General features: G+C 48.7%; 1 protein-coding gene across 3 annotated transcripts in view; it reads left to right on the top strand.

Moving 5' to 3' along the window:
* Positions 1-22,372, top strand: part of KANK1 (KN motif and ankyrin repeat domains 1) — a 55,434-nt gene extending 33,062 nt beyond the window's left edge. For 2 of the 3 annotated variants that reach the window (XM_032866556.1, XM_032866559.1), the window contains exons 3-11: positions 9,376-9,573; positions 10,215-10,323; positions 11,480-11,722; positions 13,123-13,210; positions 16,164-16,383; positions 18,693-18,835; positions 19,381-19,581; positions 21,535-21,633; positions 22,178-22,372. In XM_032866556.1, coding sequence (XP_032722447.1) covers positions 9,376-9,573; positions 10,215-10,323; positions 11,480-11,722; positions 13,123-13,210; positions 16,164-16,383; positions 18,693-18,835; positions 19,381-19,581; positions 21,535-21,633; positions 22,178-22,240 — 1,364 coding nt within the window. In that variant the 3' untranslated portion in view covers positions 22,241-22,372. The remainder of the gene's footprint in view (positions 1-9,375; positions 9,574-10,214; positions 10,324-11,479; positions 11,723-13,122; positions 13,211-16,163; positions 16,384-18,692; positions 18,836-19,380; positions 19,582-21,534; positions 21,634-22,177) is intronic. The other variant, XM_032866557.1, reaches the window with a different exon arrangement.
* Positions 22,373-27,413: the final 5,041 nt, after the last annotated feature.

The raw sequence follows: 27,413 nt of genomic DNA, 5'->3' as shown, positions 1-27,413 counted from the left end.
GATAGTCTGTACTTTTTTTTCCCTCAGTGTTTCTTTTTTAAAATTTTAATTCCAGTATGGTTAACATACAGTGTTATTTTAGTTTTAGGTTCTGTACATTACTCAGGCTCAGTGTATTTTTAATTTCTGTCACATATTTCACCCACACACACACCACCACCTCCTCTCTGGTAACCATTGGTTTTCTATATTTAAGAGTCTGGTTTTTGTCTGTCTCTTGTTTTCTTTGTTCATTTGTTTTGTTTCTTAAATTCCACATGTGAGTAAGGTCATACAGTATTTGTGTTTCTGTGACTGACTTATTTCACTTAGCATCATACACTCTAGCTCCAGCCATGTTGTTACAAATGGCAAGATTTCATTCTTTTTGTGGCTGAGTAATATCCCAGAGGATATACATACACGTCTTCTTTATTCATTCATTGGTCAAGGGACACTTGGGCTGCTTCTGTAATTTGGCTATCGTTGGTACTGCTGCAACAAACATCAGGGTGCAGATATCCATAAAGCACTTTTTGATTCCTTGTGGTGATAAGTTTCCTGTACTTAATATTTTCTTTTATGGAATTACAGAATTAAGAGGAAATAAGTTTCTGTTCTCACACAAACCTTAGGAAAAAAATGTTAATTCTATCTGTAAATCAGTCGGATTGTTTTGGTTTGAGGAGTAAGTTAATATTTATTTCTTTTTCTTTTTTTTCCTTTTTCCCTCTGGAGAGAGAAAATCGTAAATGAATGACTTACACTTACAAATACTCCCAAACTATTTAACTGTCTTTGAGCAAACACAAACAAAACTATCTAAAACAGTATAATTTCACTGTCTGCCACAGTTTGTAGAAAATTAATCTCTTATACTCAGAAGAACTGCTTTTTAAATCAGCTTCCATATTTGCACCCTTGATTATCTTGGGTTTATTAAAAAAAAAAAAAAGTGTGAACTTGAAGTCATTCCCATAACTGTGAAAGCAATTTTGTAGACAGAGATCTAATTTTGTAGACAGAGCCAAAGCACAAGCAGGGAAATGAAGTCGTTATAGAAATACCATTCCTAGTGAGTTTTCTCTTAGCTCAAATAATATACCATTTACTTGTCCAAGGACTTGGAGGTTTTTTTAATCACAATTTCTTAAATAAATGCTATAAGAGCATCTTATAATCTGGACAAAATGCTTCTGAAACCCAGCAGTATATAATGGGCTGATGGAGAGGAGGGCCTGCTGACCCGGAAGTGGTTCAGGAACTTGCAGCATCGGTTGAGAGAGGAAATGGCGGGGCTGCCATGTCCTCTTGTGTCATGAGAAGGTTGGATTCCATATTTCTTGCTTGGAGCCCTTAAAGCAGAATTATTCTCTAAAAGTAGCTCTTTTCCAAGATTCAGCTGAGAGCGTGTTTTTCTCAAATTCATGGGTTTTCTGCTGCCACCCACCATCACCACTGCCACCAAGTAGGTACACGCAGGCCCTGTTTCACAGAAGTATTATCGCAATAAACCACCTTAGAGCAAGGCCTCTTGATCTGGGAACCGTTGCTTTGTGAACAGTTTTGCTTTGTGAACAGTGAAGAAATCGAACACTTTTCATCAGATTCTCCAAAGAGATAGCTGGCACTCAGAAAAATTGAAATTGCAGATCTGGAGCATCTGTTACAAACCTTGGAGAAGAGTACCCCCACCCAAAGGAAAATCTTTTACAAGGGCTTGAAATCTGTCCACCACCTTCGTGAACCCGTCCACGGACACACATGTGAAAATCTTCTCTTTTAAACTGATGCTTTATTGTTTTTAGTGGGTGTTGGTGACATGGCCATGCAGCTCCAGAAAAAAATGCAGGTTTACTTTTACATATATTCTGAATCCTAAACTATGTGGTTCATTTCTGGCTAAAGCATACAGATTGGTAGTTTTTGAGAACTGAGTGAGTTCTTGCATGTTTGATCATTAAGGATGAAGTGAATTTGTTGATATTGGGCAGTGGCCAAAGCTGTTTATTCTTCCTCCAAGCAGCTAGTCATCCATATCTTAGTAAAGATATTTTTCTTAAAGATTTGTTTATGAGAGAGAGTGAGAGAGTAGGAGCGAGGGGAGGAGCAGAGAGAGAGGGGGGAGCAGACTTTGCGCTAAGCACCAAGCCCGATGCGGGGCTCTGTCTCAGGACCCTGAGATCATGACCTGAGCTGAAACCAAGGGTCAGACGGTTAATCTGCTGAGCCACCCAGGCGCCCCTCAGTAAAGATATTTACAGTCTGCTCTGTCCCCTTCTCTGTTCAGGTTAGTTGATAGCTATGCGTTGACTGTGAACTCTGCAAAGTGGGGTACTGCATCAGATAGGTAAGGGGGTCTGTGCCTTGAAGAACTTGCAATCCGGTTGGACCAATCCAAGACATATATACCAGCAATATAAGTGATTGACTATAGCAGTATGTGTGAGCCACCAGATAGTGTGCAAAGAGAAAGTGTTCCCAGAGTTCAGCTGCAGTCAGGTGCTCTGAGATCGGGGAAGAGATAAGGTCTTTAGCTGTCTCTTGAAGCACACCCATGCTTAACCTAACTTTAGTTAATGCAGCCTGTCAATGTGGCTTTTCTGGGTCAGGCCCTGGGATGGTTTGTAATTAAGCGTGGGTGGGTTGTAGTGAAGGAGAAGCTGATTCTTCATGCACTCTAGCATTTTAATTTCTAAGGACCCACTTTCAGATACACCCATGATAGCTGTCTGGAACGTTCCTGGGAAAATATTAAAATGGCCCTAGAAATTATTAACCTGCAGCCCTGACCCTTGAAGCTCTCCAGATCAGTTTGACTGTCCTGGTGGCCATATACATTGGCCTTGAGGCAGAGTTCTGAATGTTGAACCTTGAACCAGAATGGGATTGCACTTTCTCCTCCATCAAAGATGCACACCTTCTCATAGAAGTAATGTGTACCAAAAAGCAGGTGATCCTTCAGGAATAATCTCTAATGTCTGTTCCCCAAACCAATATGTACGCTGAAAAGGATGCATTGATGCCCAAGCCCTTTTCTTTATGCAAGAACTGCATGTATTCAGATCCCTTTGACTTCGTAGCATTACTTGGGGAAAATACCTAAATGACTGCATGGCCTCCGTAATGACTCAGAAATTTCAGGCCTGCTTCTTGACAAGCAAGCTCCATGTTCTTTAAAAATCAGAATGTTCAGCTGAAATTTTGACAAGATAACGTGTTTAAGAGCTGGCCACAGTGTTCATGGGTGTGTTTTAAGAAAGCACTTGACATTATAAATAAAAGTATGGGTTGGCACGGCAGAAGAGTTGGGATTTGTGAACAGAGCCAGTTCTAAAACCTGTTTTACTTTTTAAAATCAATTTTCTAACAATAGAGATACACAGTGCAATATACCGGAGGAAATTGAAGAGGATAATCTTGTTTAAACAAACAAACAAACAAAAAACCAAGCTCCTCCAGCTCTGTTTTTCATTGAAGTCTTTTTCTTATAAAATAGTTTGCTTTTAACATTTCTGAATGTTACATTCTAAATATTTTAAAGTCAGGAACATAGAGTTTTCACTTTAACAAACTGATGTATTTTTCCTTATAGTTTGCCTTGGATAGCATAATTACCCATATATTAAATGCTGCATGTACTTTCGAATTAATGCTTCGAGGTGCTCTTATCTTCCAGAGCCCTGATATTTCTGTGACTCATTGTCTTTCAGTTTTCACTGATACGGTTAACTTGTGAAATGAGGTCATTATAAGTAAAGACCGTGAAGGGCAGCTGCCCTGTCCCCTGCTCTTGAGCTCCCCAGCAGTGCCTGTGGGAACCACGGCCACCTGGAGGGGGCTTTGAGCTGCTAGGCCAGAGTGCCGGAATTCGGCACGTGTTTTGTGGTCACTCCTGTAGCTTTACGAACATCGTTGGGGTAGCATTTACTGGTGGTAGTTGTGGACTTCTACCCTTAACGGTCCAGGCCTATTAACTAAACTCCAGTAATTCCTAAAAATTCACATGGTCCAAGTTGATGGACTGAAACCAGAGGGATGTCTAAACTCCTCTGTTTTCTTTTCTTTTTTTTTTAAGATTTTATTTATTTATTTGAGAGACAGTGAGGGAGAGCGTGAGAGGGGAGAAGGTCGGGGGAGAAGGTCAGAGGGAGAAGCAGACTCCCCGCGGAGCAGGGAGCCTGATGCGGGCGGGACTCGATCCTGGGACTCCAGGATCATGACCTGAGCCGAAGGCAGTCGCTTAACCAACTGAGCCACCCAGGCGCCCTAAACTCCTGTTTTCAACAGTCAGGTTTTTATTAAGGAAGCTCTAGGCCCAACATGGGGCTCAAACTCACCACCCCGAGATAAGGGTTACATGCTCTACCACTGAGCATGCCAGGCGCCCCTCAGCTGTCACGTTTTGTATCTGTGAAATAATTCAGTGGTTCTCAATCCTGGCTGCACATAAGAAAATCTTCAGGAGCTTTTTAAAAGTACTAACACTTGGGCCCCCTACGGAGAGTTCATTGTATCTGTATTTTTAAAAGCCCCACTCCCAGGTTTGTTGGTTCTAGAGTGCAACCAGGGTCAAGACCTTTAGATCTGGTTGTCCTCTTTATTTTGGTTTTCTCCGCTGCACCTTTCCTGTGTTTGACTTGAACACAGCGGCCCTGGGCTGGTGCACGTCTCATTCTGCGCATGCTCTCTGACGACCACGGGCCCTGATCGAGTGCAGACCATTGTTTATGGGCCATTCCAGAGCAGCCAGAGTTTCCGCACCATCCGAAAAACATTTTCTGGCAATAGAGGGGACACATTCCCTCTGGTCCCAGCGAATGAGGACTAGTTTAACATTTAATGTTGTTCTTTGCCTTGCCAGTCAGTCACAACAGAACTCTGGCGACTTTCCATCGAATCACGAAGGCGCTTAGGGTAGGCTGTCCGTTTCCCAGCACTGCTGTGGGCACTGTAGAGGACCCAACCAAGAACAGAGCATGGAGGGACTCTGGGCGCTCACATTCTTATGGAGGGGTCGCCCGTGAAGCCAAGAAAACAGAGGGCGGGCATTCTTTGGTCTGGACACAAGTGCTGCAGGACATGGAGGGAGGAAAGAGACCTGTGTGGACAGCACCGTAGGAGAAAGACTGTAGAGGAAGTAGAACCAGGGCCAGCAGCCTTGAGAGTCTGGTTCAAGTGCCTGTGGTGAAGTTTGCTGAAATAAGGACGCAGGTGGGAGTGATGATGTCACGTGAGCCCTGTGACCATGGAGAAGGTGGGAAGGGTTGAGCAGTAGAAGTCCCACAGGCGGCAGGAAGCTGTCCGTTCATCATGAAGAAGCCTCACGTGCCTGCCAGACGGGTTGGCTCTGCCTGGGAGAAGTTCTAGGAAGCCCTAGTTGACACAGTGGAGCTCTGGTGAGGAGGAACCATGGCCTGGAGTGGGGGTGAGGGGCAGGTTGTCTGCAAAGGCGGGCAGAGGCATTGTGCACTGACTTGTTAGAAACGTTCTGTATCTTAATGAGGGCGGTGGTCACACAGACATGGACGCATTTACCAAAAGTCACTGAACTCCACAATTGTGCATTTTCCTGTGGATAAATTATACCTCAACTTATAAATGTATTTTGAAACCTGTGTTCAAAAAGAAAAAGAGGGGCACCTGGGTGGCTCCGTTGCTTAATTGTCTGCCTTCGGCTCAGGTCATGATCCCAGAGTCCCGGGATGGAGTCTCACATGGGGCTGCCCGCTCAGCGGGGAGTCTGCTTCTCCCTCTGCCTGCCCCTCCCCCTGCTTGTGCTCTCTCAAGCTCGATTGCTGTCTCTCAAATAAATAAATAAAATCTTTTACTTTTTTTTTTTTTTAAGATTTTATTTGTTTATTTGACAGAGAGAGAGATCACAAGTAGGCAGAGAGGCAGAGAAAGAGGAGGAAGCAGGCTCCCCGCTGAGCAGAGAGCCCGATGCGGGACTCGATCGCAGGACCCTGAGATCATGACCTGAGCTGAAGTCAGAGGCCCAACCCACTGAGCCACCCAGGCGCCCCAATAAATAAAATCTTTTTAAAAAAGTAAAAAAGAAAAAAAAATGTGGATCCCAAAATTTAAAACCCTGAGCAACCAGTGGAAATCTGTGCAAGGATTCCCTTTCAGATATCTTACGAAAGTTTTTCTGATATCATCAGAGAAATGTCACTGCTGACCAAATATGCAATCATCATTAAAAAAAATTTATTTAGGTGTTTTTTTTTTTTAGCGCTTTAATTATTTTTTAAGAGCTCTTTGGGGAATATAAGCTAAAATCGTTACAGACGGAAGTGCTAGACCGTCTAGTTCTTGCTTCCCAGCACTCCTCTGTGAGTGGGTGGATGTGTCTAGCTGGGGCCACAGAGCTCTGATGGCTCTTGAAGCCCATGACGGGCATGGAGGATTCATTACATGGTGTCTTTTGTATAGGTCTCTGGTTTCAAAAATAATAAAAAATGGTTTTAAGTCCCCGCTGGTTCTTAAATAGGAACATGCCCAGTGAGAGTGTTTCTCCAGGAAGTACGTGCTGGCATTGGGACTCACAGCTGCTGAGACTTTGGGGAGGTCACCCCGCTACCTCATCTGTACTGATGAGTTGGGATGGAGAAGGCGGGATGGAGGCCAATGCCCTGGTTTGTTCACTTTGCTAACGATAAGTCAGACGGACTCTCAGAGGCCTTGTTTTTGCTGTTGGGGGAGCACATCAGGTCACAAGGACACTGAATATTATCAGGAAGCCTGCGTACAGTGTTGCGTGTGTGTGCTGAAGGAGGGAGGGAGACCCTTAGAGTCACCTGGGAGGCCCCTTGCCTGCAGAGCTAGAGGAGAGCACTGGTGCTACTGTTTTCACAGACAAAATACTGCTCACACAGTTAGGAAATGTGGGTTCTGGGCCACCTGTGAAGTCACCGAGCCTCCCTGGCATTCAGACTTCTTAGGTTGCATATATGAGAATTAAAATTTAGGTGATCCCTAATGCCTCACTGTGAACATTTTGCCTCCGTCCACTTTTTTTTTTTTTTTTTTATTAGAGGGTCATTGTTTTAAACCAGTACTTTCTAAAGTGGGCAACGTGCATCAGAGTGTCTTGTGGACCCCAGGTCAGTGGAGATGTCCGAGATGCCTACCACTGGGCCCCCATCGCAGAGCTACAGAATGATTTTATGGCGGCAGGTGCTTGGGAATCTGCATTTTAGCAAATGCACCCCAGACGGTGCATATAAACAGTAGAGTTTGAAGAGAACAGTTACAGAATTTATCATGATTAGGTTTTTTTTCCCTGATTGCCTCAAAATACAATCAGTATTTAGATTTCTTTTCTTCTGGGGATGTAAGCGATTTCAGAGGTTTAGAAAAGAGGAAGTTGTGATCAAATTCTTTCCATATGACATTACTGTGGTTAGATTGAAATTTATTTGAATTAGTAACTCCTGTTTATAATACATAATTTAGGAAGTCAACATCATTAGCCTTAGAAAAGCAGTGTTAAATAGGTTTGTTGTGTATCCTTCCAGACTTTTTCTAATGTGTATACATATAAATATATTTGCCAAAATAGGTTTATTTTCCCCAAATGATTCAATAATCTATTTTTGAAACCCAGTAATACATTATGCCTATCTTTCTGTGCTAAAAATGTCTACCCACATCAGCATTCTTAATGGCTGCATAGAATTCCTTTGTATAAATGTACCAGACCTAATTTCACTGGTTTCTTACTGGCATACTGTGATATCTGCCTCTTTCCGCTATTTTACACATGGAAACAATGAACATCCTTCTGTATCTTTTTGTACATCCTCAGGTTAAAATTCCTAGGAACAAATTGCTAGTCAAAGAATTTCCTTATTTTTTTAAAGTGATTTTGAAACAGTTAATATTCACTCTAAAAAACAGCAAATACAGAGAAAAGTTAAAATCTCCATAGCTTCCTGATAACTTTCATATATATTTTTAATAAGATCACATACATAGAATCTTATTATTGCTTTTCTCGTTTAACCGTACATCGTAAACATCTTCCCATGCCAACCACATTAAAGATACTGTGATATATCGGGGCGCCTGGGATCGAGCCCCGCATCAGGCTCTCTGCTCAGCAGAGTCTGTTTCCTCCTATCTCTCTCTGCCTGCTTCTCTGCCTACTTGTGATCTCTGTCAAATAAATAAATAAAATCTTAAAAAAAAAAAAGACACTGTGATATACATAGATACAGTAATTATGTGCAATGAATTGATCTGATTCTTCTGCTTTAGCCAGTACCTGATACATACCAATATTAAGTACCTGAAGTACACAAAAGCAATCTAGTAGATGTGAGGAAAGAAAGTTGATTTGAACAGTTTGGTGCCCTCAAAATTCTTACAGACGGGAAGAGAGTCTTGGGCGCTCCCAGGTCCTTTGTCTTACAGATCCTGTAAGAGGGTCTGAGAGCTGGACTGTGAAAGTCAGAGAAAGGAAAGTCTTGTTTAGTTAGATCAGGGAAGGCTCAGAAGAGATGGTGACGGAGGGCTTGACCCTGTGAAGGTGGGGAGAAAGGAGGGTTCCACGTAGAGGAGCGTTTGCCAAGATGTGTTGTCTGGAAGATGCGAGACACCCACTCTCAGCATCCCAGTGACTAGGAGGCAGTCCTCCCCTCAAACGGAACCCCAGGCGTGGTGGGAAATAAAGGTGGAGAGGTAAGGAGATGGGTGAGGTGTCGGTGGTCTAGAGAGTACGCGCCTAAGCGTCGTGGGCTGCATTTCCTGAGCAGAGGGGAGAGTTTTTTAGCTTTGCTCAGATTTGTTTTAGCCAGAGTGCCGATGGGGTTTGAGGGGCGGGAGTTTTGCTCATCAGCCGTGTGTGTGACAGGCCATCATAAAGGAAGAGGACAGTCAGGATGCCCACCCAACCGGGGCAGTAACAGCTGTGCCAGAGGGAAGAGACGGAGGTAGAAGGACAGGCGTGGGCAGACCCGGATGCGGGGATAAAAGGAAAGTTAACCGTCAAGAAGGTTAGAGGCACCTGGGTGGGTCAGTGGGTTAAAGCCTTTGCCTTCAGTTTGGGTCATGATCCCAGGTCCTGGGATTGAGCCCCACATCAGGCTCTCTGCTCAGCAGGGAGCCTGCTTCCTCCTCTCTCTCTCTGCCTGCCTCTCTGCCTGCTTGTGATCTCTGTCAAAGAAATGAGTAAAATCTTTTATTAAAAAAAGAAAAGAAGAAGAAGAAGGTTTTAGTTTGGGTGGCTTGGGGTTTGAGTTTGGGTGGCTTCCATAATATCGCCATGAATGCAAAAAAACACAGGGAGAAAAGCAGTTAAGAAAATGAAAAGTTGCAAAAATTAAAAAGAAGTTTAGCTCATTTCATTTGGTCTTAACATCATACGTTCTACACCTGTCTCCTTCCTGACAGGCAGTAGTCTGGAGTACACCTGTAAGTGCGGAGGCCTTCAGGCAGGAGCTCCGTTTCACACCCAGACCTCCCAGCACGAGCAAGCAGTGGGCACCATGGAAGGGAGACCCCTCAGCGGCCAGGACGCCTTCCCCCCTCAGGAAAGCACGCTGTGCCCGGTGAACCTGACGGACGACCAGATAGCTGCCAGCCTCTATGGTAACCTTCCTCACTCAACCCTTCTCAGCCTCAGGATTCTAGGACCAGCGCTGCCCGCGCTGCAGTCTAATGTCACGGTACCTCATAGGCTGACCTGGAAACACCATTGACCTAAGAAATGGTAGGAAGGTAGGCCTAGAACATCTTTAAAAGATTTCAGCATAAAGGAGTGTGCCATCCCCCGAAGAAAACTCATCTGATTTTGTGAATTATGAAATACTTGAAATAGCATTTCACTCCTTTGCAGTCTGATAGGTGGACCTTTTTCCCAGCTGAGGGAAAACAATAATAATAATCCCCATTTTAGGGCCTAAGTGGTTTTTGAGGCCCAAATAAGAGGGGATATCACTCTATAAACAGTGAAGCCTGATACAGATGCTAGTTGTCAGTCGTTCTGTTATGTCCGGTAGTACTAATGGTGTTTTTTTTAATCCCCATGTAAAGAACTTCACAGCGTTCCTTTCCATGCATACATCTTTCCAGTGGATTTTATGCAAGCTTGTCATGTGCCTGGGCCAAGATCTAAACTGACATGAATGAGGAAAAAAAAAAAATGAACCTGAAGAAAGATTTCTTGGTCCTTTAACTTGAACGGGTATGAGTTGTGTTAATTTTGTTCACCCTGATTCCCTTTCTCACAGTATGTACGAACAGTGAAAGCACACTGAAGTCTATCATGAAGAAGAAGGACAGCCACAAAGATTCAAATGGAGCCAAGAAGAATCTTCAGTTTGTTGGCATTAACGGAGGGTAAGGGAAGATGGTGACACCAGCCAGTCTGTAACATGGTCTGTCTGTCTCCTTTGCCTCCTGTCTCCTCAAGTCCCATTTAAAGGTGCCCGGTCTGGGCTGCAGCCACATACTGGTGATGGAACATCCCCTCAGAAAGGTGCATTTGGGCTTCTCTCCTCTCCTCTTCTCGCTATCTTTAAGGATGTGTCACTCTTGAAAAGACATCTGATGACGCTGAGCGATTCACGTCTTGCCACCTCTGATCTGAAAACAATAGTCTTCAATGAAAGCAGCAGGCGGCAGGGGTCCCGCGGTGTCGGACAGCTTGTTCTCACCTGTATCAGACTCAGGAGCAAACAGAAAGAGGCGAGAGCATCACTCCACGGGCCAGTGATGGTCATCTACTCCTTCAGAACGGCTTGTTTTGCTTATCTCCCCATGCTTACGTACAGAACTGTAGGGCCTTCCAGTAGACCAGTAGTCCAGCTGTGCCTTCAGTTCTTTACTTTCTAAACAGAATGTCTGTTAGCTGTTTATTCCTTCTCAATGGGGCCAGATAAATAGTGAAGCCTGTTAGTCATCCTATAGTTGGTACAGAGCAGCTAATCTGTTCATCTGTATGTGGCCTCAGCCGCAACAAGAAAGCAATAATGTGGTTAGTTGAGTTAATATTTATGACAAGATTTAACTGAATGGGGCCTAGTTTCTGAATCTTTGAAGTCTAGTTGGGTAGTGTGGCCCAGGAGGTTCTGGAGGGCTTATTCCAGAGGAACGATCGATTACTTACCTAATCCGTTCACCATGACACGGAGACAGTTGATGGATCAAAATAGGAAGAACTTTAGGGAAAAGGAAAAAAAAATTGGGGGGGGTGGACCAGAAAAAAACACTGCACACCTGGCTTCATGAGTAAGTTTCCGTTGGTGTATCCTAGGCCAGAGGTGCTACATAGTGGTAGAATGATACCAACTGGCAACTCAAGTTATCCCTTTTCAGTCAGAACCCATTCAAAACCACCAGATTTTTAAAAAGACCTTCCTTTGAACTTCTAAATGCAGAGTCTAAAACCACTGGTCAGATGTCTGGAGTCAGCTGCTTTCCCTGCCTGAGAGTTTCTGTCACGGGGTCTTTCGGGGTACGCCTTGCCTCTCCTGAACTCCCAATTGCCACCTAGGTATGAAACAACTTCAAGTGATGATTCCAGCTCGGATGAAAGCTCTTCCTCCGAGTCAGATGACGAGTGTGATGTCAGTGAGTACCCTCCTGAGGACGAGGAGGAGGAAGAGGAGGATGAAGACACTCGGGGAATGGCGGAAGGGCACCATGCCGTTAATGTTGAAGGTTTCAAGTCCGCCAGGGTGGAAGATGAGATGCAGGTTCCAGAATGTGAACCTGAGAAGGTGGAAATCAGAGAGAGGTGTGGTACACTCCCCTCCCCTCCCTAACCCTTCCACGTTTAATGTGCCTTTGGCAAGAGAACTGGCTGATTAGGAGATTTTGCCATTGTTACTATTGGTTGGGTCTTTCCCATCCTCAAAGGATAGCTGAACTTTGTCCTCAGGGGTACAACCGTCCTGTCCTGATGCTAATCAGTACAGGTGGGGAGGGAGATAGCTCCTAGATCTCTCAGAGGAGCAAAAAGATGGGCCTCATCAGGCTGCCACCTTTGTTTCCTTTAAATGTATTTGCTAGCTAGTTTTCTCTGTGGAGCCACCAGCCACAGAATATTCCACGCCCCCAAGGCATCCAGTGTTCGCATAACCCACCTTATAGTTGAAGGCACATTAGGATTTAGTGTGGTCAGCACATGTCTTTTAAGATTTCGGATTTTATCATTAGCCATTCATCTTAATACAGGTCAGTACTGTTAAGGGATTGCCATGTGCGAAAGGAGCAGCTCTTTAACCGCCGCCAAAGCTCTCATTCACTGCAAAGATGATGTAATCAGTCCCACGTCTGTTGTTTTGTTGCTCACTGAGTGATAGGGAACCCCACAAGAATGGGTTTGGGAGTCTCCTTAGCAGCAACTGAAGTATCTAGTAAACACTCTCGTTGGCTGAAACACGTACATAATGGTGTAGAACATTTTAAAGACGGCTAGCAAATGTGGAATCAGTGCTTATAAAACAGAGAATAGGACATATGAAAAATTCAAGACGGTTTTTCACTGTGTGGAATATAAACAGAACATTTCAAAAAACTTCTATTTAATTTTGCAAATCAGAGTTTAACTGCATTAACATAAGGTAAGTGTTTCTAGTTTATGTTTCCAAGTATTTTCACATGGCTGAGATCTTGTCATCTATGTGTTTTATTTTTTAACAGTTTTGTTGAGCTCTCATTTATTTACCTATGCCATCTGATTTTTCAGTGTAGATTTTCATGGGGGCTAAACACTTCCTGAGTTCAGACATGTGGTTTACTAGTCTGCTTAATGGATATGTGGTAATTCTGACCTCTTCAACCCCTTAAGAGTAAAAACATTTTTTTTTAAGAGTAAAAATATTTTTAAGAACTTAGAATAAAAGGACTAAAAAAGTTCCAGATGTTATTCCAGAATGTCATAAAGGCCGAACAGGTAGGCCTGAAAGTCACCATATGGAAAGGCCCGAGCTCTGGCCGGAGACCGTGGCTCTGTATGTCCTCGGACACCTAGGGAGGCCTGCTCGACCTCCAGGCAGGCACCTTGCACCACCACGAACCTGCAGAGGTCCGCTCGAGGCCTCTTGTCTTTTAAAGGGGTATAAAGTCTGCAATAAAAATGCCTTTCCTGGGGTGGCCAATCGTGAGCTCCCTTTCTTTTTTATCTTGTCCTAGGTATGAATTAAGCGAAAAGATGTTGTCTGCCTGCAACTTGTTGAAAAATAATATAAATGACCCCAAAGCTTTGACCAGCAAGGATATGGTGAGTCTGCCCTCCAGATGTTGTCCCTAGTCCATACAAAGTGCTCAAGTGGACACCAAAGTCAAGGTGTCTCTAGCCTGCCCCTGAGCTGTTGTACCCACATGCTTTGCCACTGAACTATTTCTAGCTCATGTAAGCAAAGTGAGCACCGTGCCACCCTGCTCATACTGAACGTTTCCCTCAGGCCCCGCAGCAGACAGCCCCACCCTGTACTTTTCTGGGCAACATAGGCTCCATGAGGCATACACTTGCACACCGGAGGGAGGGCCAGCTGCAGCTGGTCGTCAGGTTTCGACACATTCTGCTTCCGCTCACAGAACCTTGTGATCCAGGGAGAAGAGTCACCAGAATTTTTTTTTTTTTTTTAAGTTGGCCTATGGTTTTTAAAAAGCAACCTGACTGGGCTGAGATCAGCATTCCTTTCAATTATGGAAGTGCATATTATGTTCTCGTGTGGAATGCGGCCAGCCACTATTTTTAAATTCTGGAGTCACTGCACTTGTCATCTCTGCCCACTTTGAGAGACTTGGAAGCACACAGCCAAGAAGCTGATGGCTGCCTTGGGAGCAGGAAGGACACAGCCCTAGACAGAGGAGCACTTCTGGGGCAATGGTGAATCTGACACCATGGCGAAGTATGTCTCTCTCCCTTAGGGGTCGCTGAAGTTTTGAGGTGCAGCTTCTCTCCTAGGTCACACCCACCCTGTGGTTGACGGTTCCCTTCAGTGTGTTGAGAAAATGGAGGCTCTCCCATTACATTAGACAGAATTGACATTTGAATCTCGGCATCTCATCAGCGTGAAGTTTTTTTGCTGCACAACTGAAGTCAGCAGCGAGTGAGAAAGCTGATTTGAAAGTCTCACAGGATTATAGAGTGATGAAACCAAAATGTTAGAACTAGAAGGGACTTCAGGGAGTCTCTCATGCCAGAAAGTCACCGTTTTCCTCGTGGACAACACTCAGTCTGAGGAAGGACTAGGACAGCTGTCACGGGCATGAGAGGCGTGTGGTCATGCGTGCCTGTGAGGCCACTCTGTCCTCATCTACTCTGTTTTAACTGAGGCCCTAATGATTAGGTGTCTTGTCCAGAGTCCGTTAACTAGCTTCTAGTTAGTACTGGGGCCAGATGATACCTCTTCAATACTGGCCCAAGTTTTATTTATCCTCTCTGAATCCCGTCACCTGATCGTACAACACCCTTTTTTTTTAAGGTTCTGGTTGCATCTCAGATTTGTTTTTATTGCTATGGAAACTGAATTTCTCAGAGCCAGCTGTGTCTTGACATTGAATGAGTGTGCCGAGAAAGGCACACGGGGTGATGTTTACAGAAGAAAATACTAAATAAAATCCCTGGGCGGGGACGGGCAGAACTCCATCAGTATAAACTAAACGTGTGTCTAAGCTTCAGTCACAGAGAGCAAAGCCATGAAATACCACTATGGTGTTAGTATTTCCCTTGAGGCTGAACCTGAACTTAAAACTGGTGCTTCTGGACCCTAGATTCCATAGCTATAATGTACTTTTTCTTTGACCCCTCTCAAGATGCCGGATCCTGTGGTTTTCCGGGAGAACGTCCATTTCTCTGGCCCCAGAGTACCAAGCATATTGTCACGGACATACTCCGTGGTCAGTTCCTTTTTTGGTTAAATGGAACTCATTTGGTAAAAACGTCTGTAAGGGTTTGTGTCCTGAAAACCGGTAGAGACATGAACAGTCACAGTGCCAGGGCCCAGAACTGGAACAGGACACCATAAACACGGCAGTAATAGAATTCAGCCCCCAGATGACACAAGCTCCCTCTTTCCACACGAGGACAGACTCTGGAGAAACGAAAATCCTAATATGCAGAAGAGTGAGCAGAAGAAAACAAAACAGTAGATGATTTTTTTTTTCCCCACCCAGGACCCTTTTCATCAGGTGCCACAAAATATGATTGAACGGGCTGAAACCGAATCATCTGGTGTTGCTGACGTAGGCTTTCCATTTTTGCTTTAGTATATTTCTAACCCTTGAAAGAGTAAGCAAAGCACGGGTGAACGGTTATCCCGTGTAGGAAGGGCTCCTGGAAGACGCGGTCTAGCTCCGCCCATCCCCAGCAGTGCGCATGCGAACTTCACGGGTCCGGGGTTCCATCCCAGCAATGCGCATGCGAACTTCACGGGTTTGGGATTTCATCCCCAGCAGTGCGCATGCGAACTTCACAAGTCCAGGATTGACTGGATTGTTCGTGAAGCCAGCCCTGCCTTTATGCGGCCACAGCCTCAGGGAAGGCGTCCGTGGGGTCACGGTGGGATGCAGGCGCTTCTAAATGGGAGATGTAACTTGTTTTGAACCTGCGTTTTAATCCCTTTCCGTGGCTGAACGTTTGTCTTGGGGCCTGGCGTGGGAGTTGGGTGGGCCACACCCTCGTGGTCTTGTCAGCGCAGGGCCCTGGGCGTGTTGAAGGAGTTAAGGGCGGTCTGACTGCGAAGGAAGCAGCAGCGGTCAGTGTGGGTGACAATCTCTCCTGCCCTGAGCCCTCCGAAAATCACGTGCAGGGCCAGCGAAAGGACATGATACTAACCAATCGAGAATCGATGGCGCCAGGCCTGCGTGGTGTTATGCGTAGTGCCTCGCTTGTCCCCATCACAAGCCCGGAGGGGAAGAGGTGTTTTTATTGCCCCCATTTTGCAGATGAGTGAACTGAGGCACGGGGCATTCTCGTCCGCAGGGGCGTAGAACTCACAAGTAGCAGAGCCAGAATTGGCCCTTCCAGGCGGAGGCCCTAAGCAGGGCTGCGTGGCCTCTTTTGTAGACGGCAGAAGGCCGGGAAGGATGCTCCCGGGTGGTTCTTGGACGGCAGCTCTGGCTGCGTCCTCTCTGACCATAAAAGGCCACGTTTCTCGGGCTTTCAGCAGCGTCTCGGGAAGGGCCAGAAATAGAAGAACTAACGGCCGCTTGCGTGTTTCTGGCAGCGGTTCTGTCTGAACACCCTGCAGCACGAGTGGTTCCGCGTGTCCAGTCAGAAGTCCGCCAGCCCGGCCATGGTGGGCGACTACATCGCGGCGTTCCAGGCCGTCTCCCCGGACGTGCTGCGCCACGTCATCAACATGGCCGACGGCAACGGCAACACGGCGCTGCACTACAGCGTGTCGCACTCCAACTTCGAGATCGTCAAGCTGCTCCTGGACGCCGGTGCGTGCGCCACCGCGGCCCCCGGCCCTGCGCGGGTGCTGACCCCTCCTCGGCCCCGGGACCGCCCCGCGCCCCCCTCCCATTGCCGTTCCCCGCCGTGCGGCGAGGACGTCCTTCTCCAGTCACCTGGGGACGCTTGAACTTGAAACACAGCTGGGTGACCCCGGCCCCACGTCCGTTCGGAAGGGAGGTTCTGCGGCCATTCTGGCTGCGGCTGGGCTGCGTTCAGGCGAGGTGCGCCCCGCCCCGGCGCTGAGCATGAGTCAGATCCGCGCCGTGAATCACGCGGGTGGGCCGGGTGTTCTCAGGAGCCATATGCGCCCCCCCGCCTCCGGGGACCCGCGGCAGCCTGGGTGTCTGCTGCTGCTCTTGCCCTTGCGGCCCGACCCCATCCAGCCGCCAGGCCGAGATGTGCCCCTCAAGACAGGCACCACGCAACGCCACTGTGGCCGGTGGTAGTGGAATCCGGATCTTTCCCACCGAAACAGACCCTGTTACCGAGGGAAAAAGTGCGATTCTTGTATCTGAGCCCTAGTAATGAGGACAGTGAACATTCTTGTTTGTGATTGGAATATCCCATCCCAGAATGTAGCCACTGCACGTCTTACACACGAAGCAAGGCTGTGCTGCGTAGAAGGGGCCCTTGGAAAATGGTGAACTTCCAACTTTTTGTTCAACGGTGATAGCCCAGCGGTACATACAGTCCCCGAGTCACTCTGATTTATTTTCAAACTACGTATTTTTACTTCTAGCATGTGACTGATACAGAATTTACAGAACCTCGGTCTTCAATTAGTGAGAACACAATGTGAACATTTGATTTAGCATAGGCAGTAAAAGTGTCCAGTTTCCCCATACTGCCTTTGATCCAACTCTCTAATTTCTTCTATTCCGTTTTGGGGGAATTAGAGTAATGCAGAGAAGTAATCATGCAGGTTTATCCCCCTTTCCGAGTTTGCTTATTCTCAGCATATGGGGCTGTGTTAGGCTCAAACTGCTTCCATCTTAGAGCAAGGAATTCCAAGCCTCTTTCCCTTTCGACTTTTCAGAGTATAAACAGAGTATAAACAGAGCCAGTGATAATCTCAGCCCACGTTGTTAATTAAACAGAGAAGTGGATAATATCCAAAAGAGCCAAAACCAAGATTTCAGATTACTCTTGAAAGTAACAGTTTAATCTACCCTTGGCAAATTTGTGTGGACAAGGTATTTTGGTAAATTAAATTATTTCAATGCCACAGTTGCGTGGCTTTGGTTAATCACACTACTAGATATACTTGACCCTCTATTGCCCGCCATCACAGGCTGAGACCGGGGCTCCCGTGTGGCATGTCAGGAACGACCTCTGCAAACGACCAAATGTCACAGACGATAGGGAGCCTCAGAGAGCGCGTCAGCTCACACGCCTCTCCATCACCGCTTTTTCTTTCTCCTTTTCTATGTTAAAAAACACGCCCTGTGTTTAAATGCCACCATGTCTCTACTATGTAGTTAATTTTTGGCATAAGGCAAGTTTTCATGGTCCCTTTTCTTCTCACTCCTCGTGATAGAAACTTCCTGAACATCTTAACTATATTTGGTCACACATGAAAGCTTCTTTCCTGCACTTGCCACTCCTTTCATTTTATTAGATGGTGCTAAAGGAATTCAAAAAGGATAATTGAGCCCCCAGTGCCTCCTTAACAATTACAGGAATAGACAAGGTCTGGTCTGTTGTGCCTCTCAGGCCCTGGCAGTTTCTTACTGCATTTCCTCTGACTGCAGTTCCAAGAGCAGCTAGCTAGGAGTCACTCGATTGGAACTCGGCTTCCAAGGGCGCCACGCAAGTCAGAGGACCAAACTCGGGGTCTCAGAATGAGCCGTGATTTCCAAGTGGGTGATACCATCGTGTTCTCTACACAGCCCTTCACAAATCCTTCATATTCGTAGCTCTCCCTGTCTCCTTCATTCCAAAACCGTGATCCCCCAAACACAGGTGAATGTCCTCATCCCACATTATGTGGCTTCTTCAAAGCCGTCATTACTTAGGACAACCTCCAGCCCTCTGGACTGCAGCAGTCCAGCCACCAGTTGTAAACAGGAGGTGCCGTTATGGCTTACTCTCACTTCTGCTTCTGGACTTCTGTGACACAAGAAAACCTTTTTTCTGTTGAGTATGAAGACGCTCTCATAGTTCCTTCCAAGCCGCTCTGGGACGTGGAGCCCTGGAGGCCGTTTCACAGGCCTCTTCCCAACCCTGTTCCTTTGGCCCGTGGGGAGAAGGGTCGCTGTAGGAAGGCTTCTCCGTGACCAGGTTTGTTTCTCTGCAGACGTGTGTAACGTGGATCACCAGAACAAGGCGGGCTACACCCCCATCATGTTGGCCGCCCTGGCCGCCGTGGAAGCCGAGAAGGACATGCGTGTCGTGGAAGAACTCTTTGGTTGCGGTGACGTGAATGCCAAAGCCAGCCAGGTGAGCGCCCTTGCCACCGGGGTCCGTGCTCACACAGCTCCCACCCACGCCAGCCCGTGCTACCCCGTGTGACCAGACACGCTGGTGACCTAGTGGCTTCACTGTCACATGGTGCACATCTCCGTCCTTGGCCTTGCATGCTGCCTCTGTTTGGAGCAGGGTGCGTGCACTGTGTAGGTCAGCCCACCTCAGGGCCCAGGAGTCCCCACCTACACCTGGGGGTGGCTGTTCCCTCAGTCTCTGATCCGTAGTGTCTTCGTGCTGGGCACACAGTGGCCCTGGGGTAGTTGGACTTCTCAGCACCTTTGAACTTCCCGGCTCCTCGCTGCGGGGACACAGGCCCTCCTGGAGACAGGGCAGCACTGACACGCTACTGGACGATTGTACTTAGCTCGGCGCTCAGAACAAGAAACTGCTTCTCTGTGCCTGCTGCCACCCGGCGCCAGCTTATGCCCACGTCTGCTCTGTGCCCTCTGTCACGCCGCCCCACCTCCCCCCCGGGTCTGTGTGTTCTGCTGATGCACCGCTGCCCTTCCTCCCTGCAGGCGGGGCAGACCGCGCTCATGCTGGCGGTCAGCCACGGGCGGGTCGACATGGTGAAGGGCCTGCTGGCCTGCGGGGCTGACGTCAACATCCAGGACGACGAGGGCTCCACGGCGCTCATGTGCGCCAGCGAGCACGGGCACGTGGAGATCGTCAAGCTGCTGCTGGCCCAGCCAGGCTGCAATGGCCACCTGGAGGACAACGTAAGTGGATGGAAACGGCCTTCTCGGGGCCTGCCCGCCAGGCGTCTGCAGGGCCCCTTGGCAGAGGGCACATTCTCCACGCTGCTCATGGGGCTTTCGTGCCCTTCCCGGTCCAGCACCGCGGCATCTCCTGTGCGCAGACTCCCACTCCCAGTAGCTAGAGTCGAAGGCAGGAAGGTGAGGCCTCAGCGCCCGCGCTCGAGACAGGAGAGTGAGGAGCCCATCCGAGAGCCAGCACGCGGCAGGGGAAGTCCCAAGCGCCAGAGAGCAGATGGAGTGCAGGCACCTTGCAGGTCCGTGAAGAGGAGAGGACCAGCCCCCCAGAGCGCTGGGGAAGCTGGGGTGGTAGTTGTTCCAGGCTGGGGCTGCGAGGTGACGAGAGCCAGCTGTCACCACAGGGAAGCACTTGCCCGCCCCGGAATGAACTCAAGCGTGCCCTTCACTGGGGCCCCTCAGAGGGACTCACCTGTGCATCTCATCAGCTTGGCCCTCCAGACCGGACGGCTCCTTCATGCACGTCTCCCGCTCCTGCTCTGGCTTTTTGTCACCATAACCCCGATCTACTCTCCCCGTTCCCACGCTGTCCCTGTTCCAGACAACGCCTTGCCTGGGAACCATCATAAGGTGCTCTTCTGCCTCTGCAGTCTCCAGGCCACAGGGGAGGAGTGCCCATAGGTGAAGGCACAGGCACTGATATCTGGGTGGTGCCCTGGGTCGAAGTGCTGCTTTGGAAGGTTTATCTCCATGGAGCATGGGTTTGGCCCAGAGCTTCCTTCAGCTCGGAACACTAGAAAGTTAGAAGGAAAATACCCTTTCTTGCACTAAGTGTCGGATCCTGGTGGGCCAAAGCCAGCAGGCAGAGCTAACCAGGGCAGGCATTTACTCGTACCAGGTGGCACACAGCTCCTGGGGTGGAGAGGATGCAGCTATCCCACGTCCCCTTAATTTGCGCAGGGCTACAGGGAGAGCTCCCACTTAGCTGTCCCCGAGAGCGGCGTGTGTTGCATGTGTCTTGATTTTTGTTTGTTTGCTTTTACTTCTGCTTTTTCTTAGCAAAGAACAGTCTGTACATGTAGTAATAAGAGGCCCCAGAGCCACAGTGGCTTCCAGAAATGCTGGTCACCTCCGGAAGGACGGGGGAGGAAAGTGGGAGGGCAAGTAGCTTAGAGAATTCTGGGTGGGAGGGAAGGACCCTAAGATGCTGTCCACCCGAGAATTGTTTCCTGCTGCTAGTGACCAGAAGTGCATCCTTACTCCAAGACCAGACAGAAAGTAATGGCGCTGGGTTCTGGGTTTTGCTTTGTCCCTCCCTGACGTGCATCCAAAGCTGGGCAAGTTCATGGAAGCCAAACATGTAATGGAAACTGACTTCCCCATATTTAGTGTTTCCCCTCGGATTTTCCTAAGATGTGTTTCTGCAAGGCAGCAGGACGTGGTGACTGTGTGTGGATGGTGTCTGCAGCGGTCGATGGGGGCACTTAAGGCTGGAGGATCCGCTCCCTCCTGAAGGGCAACATTAAAAGATCCTTGGCAAGCAGCAGGGTGTCTAAACACACACTGGTGTTTCCTGCTCGCTGTAAAGAGAAGCAGCACAGACACCTAGGTTTCCACCCCACCCTCTGCTACAGCCCCCAGCTGGTGGGAAGGGTAGTTGGGTGAGTCCCTGTTGTCGCCTTTGTCGTGGGTGCACGGGGCTCACACCACCAGTCTGACCACCATGAGGCACAGTGGGGATGAGGTGTCGGTCCTCCGACGGGGACTCCACTCTGGTGGGCATAGTGCCTCATTGTAGCCTTTGGGCTTGGTGTGCGGAGGTCCAGAAGAGTCTCCTATGGGACTGAACAGATTTGGGGAACCTTAACAGTTCTTGGAGAGTTTTTGTTTTGCTGCCTTTCAGTGGTCTGGAAGTTTGAGAAATCCATCCTGGCTTGTTTTTTCCCATGTTCTCTTTAGGATGGCAGCACTGCACTCTCCATAGCCCTGGAGGCCGGACACAAGGACATCGCAGTTCTTCTGTACGCACACGTCAACTTCGCCAAGGCCCAGTCTCCGGTCAGTGTTGTGCATTTGGCATTTGTGAATGGGCTCAAGTCCACCAGGCCCGTGGGCCCCCTTCTTCAGGGAGTTGACAGGAGATGCAGGTTTTCTGAGGATTCTGGAACTTAAGGGTTCGTGACTTCTGCCCCCCCCCCCCCCCAGATGGCCAGGTGGGCTGCCAGGGAGCTTGGCAGAGGCTGGGCCTCTGCTTGTTCTCAGGAGACAGATGCTCTGACGCCCTCCCATGAAGGGGTTAACTCTGGGCAGAATTATCCAGATGGCGCCTGGTTCGCCCATGAATGCACACTGCTACGTTCCCGTGTTCCCGGCATTTTTCCTCAAGCAGACCGTGAGCAGCAGCCCATGGTCCGAGAGTCTGTCCCTCCGAGTACATGGCCTCCCAGGGACGGCCGGACGTGGCGCTGCTGAGCCCAGCTGCCCGCGCCCTGGCACACACGTGGTTGTCAACTGTGTTGGACAGGGTCCATTATCACAGAGGACGCATCTGCCTCAGGTCACTTATTAACCCCTCCATTTTTTCTCTTCTCCTGGTCTCTAGGGCACCCCTAGGCTGGGAAGGAAGACATCTCCTAGTCCCACGCACCGAAGTTCATTTGATTGATTCTCTGCAAAAAGCCGTCCATTTCCATGCCTCCGGCGAGCTGCTACCTGTTCCTGTTGGGCTGACAGCTACTGAATGTACGCGCATTGTGCCTGAGTCCCCAGCACACAGATGGGAGGGCTGGCGCCTGGAGGGGCGCGGTGGAAGCTGAGCCGGCAGGAGCTGGCCACCCGGCACACGCCATCTCCCTCCCGGCCCTCTTCCCACAGCGTCCGGCTGCTTACCCCGGCTCTGTTGCTGTCGAGTCTCTGCTCCGTTATGTACAGCCGCGCGATATGGTAACCTGACCTGAGCGGGCCAGCGTCCGTTCCTTCTCTCCCTGCCTTGCCCCTGCCAGGGAGCATCAGCTTCTCACCGGCTTGGCGTTTTTAAAATGTTCCACGAGTATTTATATTGACTTAATGTGGAGCCATGAGAAAGCTCTCTGAAAATTCCATTCCAGGAAGGTCGTGCTGATGTGTGTGTGTGTTTACTCTTATAAAGTAAGGCCGTTGAGATGACTGACGTCACCAGAACCTTGGGCCTGGTCTGGTGGGTTTCTTGTTTAAAAATCAAAAACGGAACTCTTGAAAAGTAAAACATTTATGAAAGGAGGTGTTTTCAGTTGGGTTAATTTAGGTGGATGTATTATATGACTTTTTATATAAAAGGTATCTATATGAAATTGACACAGTATTTTCAACTTTTATATTCCATAGTCATCGAGACGTGCAGAACTACGTGTAACGTTACCACGTTTTTATTAATCATTGCACAAGTCCGCGTCTAATGGCAGAGGTTGGATCTCATTAGAGGAATTGGCGATATATTTGCCTCTCGGGAAGCCTAGTGTAGTTCTCCACGTATTTATGGACTCCTTTCTACCGCGTCACATTTACTTTGGTCTTACCTGTATTTAAATGTTTGAAGTGCCTTAGATTCTTGCCATATTTTCCAAATAAAATTTCATTAAGCTCTTCTGCGTGTCCCCGCTCCTGTCTCTGACAGCTGTCTGCCCGACCCTGTTGACTTACGGCCCTGGAAGCCCGGGCTGATGGACCGTGCGGGCCGGGAGCGCCAGCCTGCTGGTCTTGCACTTGGCCGAGAGGAGAGCACGACTCTGTTCACGCAGCTCCGTCGGTACTCAGGTTGCCCGTCAGGAGTCGGAAATTTAAGACCTCATTAGGTAGCTCATCAGACAGGTAGAGTCGAGGTAACAAGTGACCTATTATTCTCAGGTGCGGCGCGCAGCACTGGCCTCTGGCCCTCGTTTTGGGTGCAGCTGCTCGGTGATGGCACCCGCCTTGCAGTCCCTTTTACAGAGTAAAGGAACTGAGTCCGTCTTATTTAAAAAAAAAAAAAGGCATGGCAGCCAAAATGCAAATGAGGTGTTTGGGCACAGTCACTGGTGGTGAATTTTAACCCAGCCTGTTGGCAAGAGCCAGGTGCATGGGAGAAAGATCACGGAGGCGTTTCTCACACCTTTCTCTATTCTTCTTTCCTTTCTCTTGTCTGTTCATGCACTGCTGAGCTCAAGAAAGAGACCAAAGGACAGATTTTTTTCCAGCAGGTGTGTATCACAGTGCCTGCCCTGTTTCACGGGCTGGGAGGAATGCATCGTTTAGAAAAGAACCCAGAGGAGCTGTGAAAAGCGGCACTCGAAATTGAAGCCAACTTGGGGTGGTAAGAGATGTCCCCACCCCACCCCCCACCCAGGCCCATGGCGGGACATCTGGGGCAGAAGGGCCGTCCTCTTCCTGACCCATGAGTGAGGTCACAGCCACCTGGGCTCATGAGCGTCTTTGTCGGTCCCAGGAGAGATCCCGTGGCCCTGGGGTCGGGGCTACATTTCATTCATGTAGTCCTTCAGGCTCCTTCAGACCTGAACCAGCATGGTAAATTAAGGCAGAAGAGCGCTGGTGTTTGAAGCAAAGTAGGTCTGTGAGTTTTCTGTCTCTTGATGGCATGGCATGCCTTTGGAGCAGGGAGGGCCGAATCTCAGGTGGTGTGGGGGTCCTGGGAGTTTTGTCCTGTTTGAGAAGGGAAGGCATTCATGTTGTCCGTGCGTGAGAAAATGAGTTTCTCCGCCTTTGTGCTCCATTTCATGTTACTTAGGCTAACTTTTAAAAAACAGTGAGTGATTTTATCATGGAGTGGGGTCTCATTCGATCCCTATCTAGCTTCTGGGTTTGCTGGTGTAGGCCTTGTTTACGTTGCTAACACCGGGAACCTAGAAGGCATTTCATCTTGGCATCTTGGCGCATTATGTAGACCGGCCTGGTTCTCTCCTCACCGGTTTATTGAGGCGCGAGTCCATCAAGGGATTAGTGGCAGGACACTCGGCTCCCCGAGTGAGGCCGGCATGGGGCTGGAGACTCTGGATGTTGTTTTCTGGCTGGCACGAAGAGAAGCCTGAACCTTTCAGTGACAGGCAGCCTCTTTCCTCAGACAGCCTTGCTCAAGGCCAGCATTGTCCCCCAGACAGAAGGAATAGAGCGGTGGGAACTTAGAGACTTTAATGTTAAGAAAGTGAGACAGAACTCGTCCTTCTGCTGTTGTGATGTCATGGACTAAACCCTGTGCGAGGGAGGTTGGGGTTGGGGTGCCTTGCTGCTGGAGAGGGTTACCAGGAGTCCCCCGATAAACCAAGTGTTGGGCTCTTGCATCTAAGTTGCCCATGTACTCTAAGGGGAACAGTCTTACCCCTGACTGGGGTGGCCCCAAAACACAGCAGATAACGGGCTAACTCTCACAGATGGGATCCCGTCCCAATGGGTTCTTTGCTGTGGGGAGCCGACTGCAAGCAGGGAGAGTTTGATTTTCATGGTGCTTTAGTGGGAACTCCTTTGCTGTGTGCGTGAGAACTGACAGTGGGAGCTGGGGGGAAATGCCGATGGCGGGCCCCACCCTGAAGAGTAGCATCTCCGGGGTTTCTCAGTGTGGCCTCTGGTCCACGCTGAGAACGGTTTTACCCCGGAATGACACGGCACTACCGTGGTTCTTTTCCAAACAAATTAGGTGGGGCAGAGAGAGCTGGAACAAAACAAGAAACAGGACGCCTCCTCTTTTATCTTTAATGTGTGAGGAGCCAACAGAACCCCTGTGTGGTCTTTGTCCACATTCGGTGGCATTTCTGCAGCTCTAGAGTTGTCGTTTCTAGAAAGCCAGGAGCCACGGCTGCCATGGTGGCAGGTGGGGGGGTTGCCCAGGACATAAGGGAGAGGCACTGAGAAGGCAGACGGTTCTGCAGTGTTTTCCTGGGTCCATCTCTTCCTTCCCCTCTTCCTGGAGAATCAGGTCCGCTCCTGCGCAGGAAGAAGGCCGTGACCCATGGCCCTGGCTTTGGAACAAAGAGAGCATTCTGTTTCTTTTCTACTGTGAGAAAATTCTTTTTCACCAGAGACTCTTCTACTTTCTGCCATAAGGAAATTACTAATCATATGTTTGCTCTGTTGTTACCCCGCATGGCTGTAATTTAGAATCCCGCCGATCATAAAAATATATTTTCAGTCCATTTTGCTGAGGACCATCACCACAAAAGGATGTGGCTGCGCCAATGGCCCCCCGTTCCAAGACGGCTCACACTCACGCTCCCTCCCCGCCTGAGGCATGGGCTGTTTCCTGGGGCGAAGCACTGGGGCGTCACAGTCAGCTCTTGGAGCGTGAAAGGTGGAATTCGCACTTGCAGTGGCGTCCCTGAGATACCCGGCCTGAGTTACCTCGAGGATTTTGTAGGGAAACTAGAAAACAGAATCCCATGTTTTATGGGTATATACCTGATTTTGAGGATATTTTGGGGGGAGGAGCTGGCATTTTAGGAAACAAGCTGCCCAGTGCCTCTCCATGAGCATCTTTTGATGATTTAATAGGCGCAAGGACGGGAACCGTATCCTTCCTTTTGGGTCATGGAAGCTGCGTAAGAAAGAATCTGAAGACCAGATGCCAGTCTTCTATTTGAGCCAAAGCAGGTTTTATACTTGTTCCCCACCCCCACCCCCAGCGCAGCAAGATCCAGTTTGCCCAGTGCTGGAACCACCTGCAGGGGTGAGGCAGAGAGGGAGGGCCCCGAGCGCGGGTGGACAGGGTCTTCTCTGCCACCAGACTTGTCAGGCGGCTCTGCGCAGAGGGCCAGCCGGGCGGCCGCTGATTTCTCACGGGGCGGGCCACAGAGAGATTCTGGCTCTGCTCCCTCTGTGATGAAACCCTGCGCTTAAGCCAACAGAGCATAAAGATAATAGTCACTAATGAGATTGGGTCCCTCAATCCTATATGAAATTTGCCAACCCCCCCCCCACCACCACCCGGAAAAGCCAGTCTTCCAACAGGGAGTTCCCTAAGTTCAGCTTCTGTGCTTGGGTGTGACACCAGCTACCCGACTGAGAAGTTCAGGTGCCTGGCCGACCAGCACTGGTTGCATGAATGAGGGTAGAAACATCCTTGGAGGGCCGCGTTGAAAGTCAGGAGAGTGTTACTACTAGGGAGGGGGTGGTTCCCGGGAAGGAGCCTGCAAGGGGCTGGCAGGGCCCTATGGAGGGTTTGCTTCTTAGCCTGGAGGTAGCTCTGCTCTTATGTTCCCTTTGCAATAATTCAGCAGGCTGCCTGCTCACAATTTGTGCCCCTTTTTGTGTGTGTATATTAACTTCGTTTATTTTTAAATTTAGAAGAATTTGAAGGGCTCCTGGGTGACTCAGTCAATCAAGCATCTGACTTGATTTCTCCTCCGGCTGTGCTCTCAGGGTCCTGAGATTGAGCCCCAGATCAGGCTCCGTGCGAGTGTGGAGCCTTGCTTAAGATTCTCTTTCTCTCTCCCTCTGCTCCTACCCGCACCCCCACCCAACTCATGCATGTGCACACTGTCTTAAAAAAAGGTTGTTTTTTTTTTTTTTTTTTAATTCTCAGCAAAAAAGATCTTACGTGGGGAGGGTGTCGGTTTTGTAGATTTGAAGGTGAACAGGAGCAGGGGTGTCTGGCTGGCTCAGTCGGTAGGGCGTGAGACCTTTGATGTCAGGGTCATGAGTTTGAGCCCCACGTTGGGGATAAAGCTTACTTAAAAATATATTAAAAAAAAAAAAGGTGAGTGGGAATAAAATGGTAGCCTAAAACTGGAAACATTGGGTCCCACCACTTAACATTAATACACAGCTTTGCACATGATGGGCGCTGTGGCCCACCCATAACCTTGGATAGTAATGGT

Source organism: Lontra canadensis, unplaced genomic scaffold (assembly GCF_010015895.1).
Source record: "Lontra canadensis isolate GAN:19392208 unplaced genomic scaffold, GSC_riverotter_1.0 scaffold31, whole genome shotgun sequence".
NCBI lineage: Eukaryota > Metazoa > Chordata > Mammalia > Carnivora > Mustelidae > Lontra > Lontra canadensis.
This window is presented reverse-complemented; position numbering and strand designations above follow the sequence as displayed.